Source organism: Helianthus annuus, chromosome 15 (genome assembly GCF_002127325.2).
Source record: "Helianthus annuus cultivar XRQ/B chromosome 15, HanXRQr2.0-SUNRISE, whole genome shotgun sequence".
NCBI classification, from domain to species: domain Eukaryota; kingdom Viridiplantae; phylum Streptophyta; class Magnoliopsida; order Asterales; family Asteraceae; genus Helianthus; species Helianthus annuus.
The window spans coordinates 98,440,488-98,443,145 of NC_035447.2; the positions used below are offsets into that span (position 1 = coordinate 98,440,488).

At 37.1% G+C, this 2,658-nt stretch overlaps 1 protein-coding gene across 1 annotated transcript; it reads right to left on the reverse strand.

Annotated features, from left to right (window-relative positions):
- Nucleotides 1-243: 243 nt before the first annotated feature.
- On the reverse strand, nt 244-2,440 carry LOC118487495. Its single transcript, XM_035984386.1, has 4 exons — nt 2,429-2,440; nt 2,243-2,310; nt 893-1,009; nt 244-784 (listed from the first exon to the last, which is right to left on the reverse strand). Exons 1-4 carry the CDS (start codon nt 2,438-2,440, stop codon nt 244-246), a joined length of 738 nt encoding a protein of 245 aa, XP_035840279.1.
- Nucleotides 2,441-2,658: the final 218 nt, after the last annotated feature.

The following is a 2,658-nucleotide window of genomic DNA, read 5'->3' on the forward strand; positions in this document are numbered from 1 at the left end:
GTAATATGCATCGTATAGGCCTATACGATGCGTATTACTTTTTTTAGAAAGTACCATCAGCTTTCTGTCACTGTTGAGTGACGTAAAGTTATTGACATAAGCCCTATACGCATCGTATAGGGCTTACGACTCGTATTGAATTCTGAATTTGAATTCTTCCTCCCCTATTTAAACGACGAAGAAGACGATATATATCGTCTTCGTTATATATTCACATTCACTAACAAACATGTCTTGGTACAACTATATTTTCGGTGAGCCGTCTGACGCAACACGAGCGCGTCTACTCCACGTAAGGTTCGGTGGCGACATTGGATAGTCCCCTTCAAGTCTGACGTGGATGAAATGACTATGATTAACAAATAACAGTGAAACGAACTGATGGGGGGCACACGCGTGCTCTGGATCATATAAGGGAAATACAGTAGAACAACCTTGGATGTCTAATATGTGAACAATCACACCAAACCTATTGGCAAGAAGGAGTGCTGCTTGAGGCATCTCCATCCAATGTTCCCTGGGTGTCATTCCAACCCCGGTAAAATCTATTCTCTGTACTTGTTGGTCGTAGTCCCCTAGTAATTCACTATCGAAGACGTACTTCCACATTTCTTTGTTCGGACCTGTCAGCTCTTCAAGTAGTTGGTTTCGAATATACCCAAAGTAGTCTTGTTCAAACCCTAAACCCACAGTCGCCGCCCGAAACCCACAATGTCCATCCAGCCTGACATCTTTTATTCTTGAAATGTAGGGGTGGAACACTTTTGGAATTTGTTTTTTGTATCTGTGCGCACATTAAAGCATTCCCTCATCAGTGATTAACGAAAAGCCATTGTCCTTGCCAGGCTCTTCTTCATGTGAAGATGTTGAAAGACCGCGTCGATTTAACGACCTTTGAGACTTTAGAGACATTGCAGACGTAGACGGTATTAGGGAATCTTGCGACGGTACATAAGAGCTATGTCGAGGAGGGTCACACCTACTTTGTTGTCTAGGAGGCCCATCTGAGCTATAATACAATAATTAACGATATAAAAATAATAGAGATGTGATACGATACGACACGATAAGCTATAATACGATACTTAACGATATAAAAATAACAAAGATTTTAAAACTTATTAAAATAAAAATAACCAATAATAAACTCAAAACACCAAATCCCAACACAACACACAAAAAATAAACTTCAAAAATTCAGGGTGTCAATACGCATCGTATAGGCCTATACGATGCGTATGATGCCAGCCGCCAGACAACACCTGCACCTGTCAGTTTGCAATGTTTTTTTAACTTTTTTCAATACATATCGTATAGACCTATACAATGCGTATTGAAAATCCAGGGTGTGCGGATAGATAATGAGGTGTGGGAATAGAATTCCCCAAATCCATATTTAAATGTTTTGTGGTGACATCAGGGAATTAATTCAACTTTTAATATTAATGTGTAGTATTAGTCCCTCAAAATTCCATGCTTGTCATGATGAATTTTCCACTTTCATTTATTGCAACTCAGGTCCTTCTAGTAAAACATACAATAAAATAAGCGTTCGTTGATCCGTTTAAGCACGTTTCGATTCCTTTTTCGCACCGAGACTTGTAACAAAATAAAATAGTAAAACATACGATAAAACTAATAAAACTGACTCTAATTAGTTACTAAACTATACAAAATACATAGGATAAAAAATGTGTATTTTACAACACATCAATTCATCAAATATCCCTACACTTACTCTTTTTTCGTCTCTAAAAAACTCTGCAAATGGAATTAGAACTAGAAGACTTAGGGCATGTTTGGCTAAACCTTTTGAAATAATTTATTGACTTATTGGCTTTTTGAAAAATCATAAGCTACAAATTGATGTTTGACAATAAGGATGTATGTGAGGGGAAAAAAGTCAATAAGTCACTCTATACTAGCTTTTCCAAAAAGCTAGTAAGTCAATAAGTTGTTTCAAAAAGCTTAGCCAAACATACACTTAGATTTCGCATTTCAAATCAATGAAAAATAATTATAAAATTATTTTTTATTGATATGTGAGCAGTCTTGATGTTTTCAAGGTGATGACCCATTTTCAAGTAGCAAAGAAATTAGGTGATCTTTTGTCTTTTGTTGACTTTATGTTAAATTTTTCACATGAAAATTGAATGCACGTCTACTACTGATCCTATTATTTTAGGCTAGTCGGTATGGGGTTTGGCCTCGGGTCGTCCTGGGTCGGCGACGGTCCAAACACCGTGCCGCCCCCGTCCCGTCTTCCGCGTCGGATTCCTGCCGTTTGCGACGAAGCAAAAGTGGTGGGCCCTTCAAACATTGTGACCGTTGAAAATAAAAAAAAATTAATTTATAATTGACATTAAATATTCAAACGGTCATAATTCAAAATATACCCAAATTCACTTCCATTTTTATAAATACTCACATCTTTAACCATTTTTTTCACAACTTTTCACCCACTACCACCCCATCTCTCTCAAATTTTATAAACCACTCTTCCCTATTTATAAAAACTCATCATAATTTTGTACCATTTTTTACCCGCTACCACCCAATCTCTCGCTAAAAAATTATCATGACTTCACCCGTTTCTTCCATTTCTTCAATTTCTTCTATGTCTTCATCGTCTTCGTCCGCGTGGTATTCATCATCTTC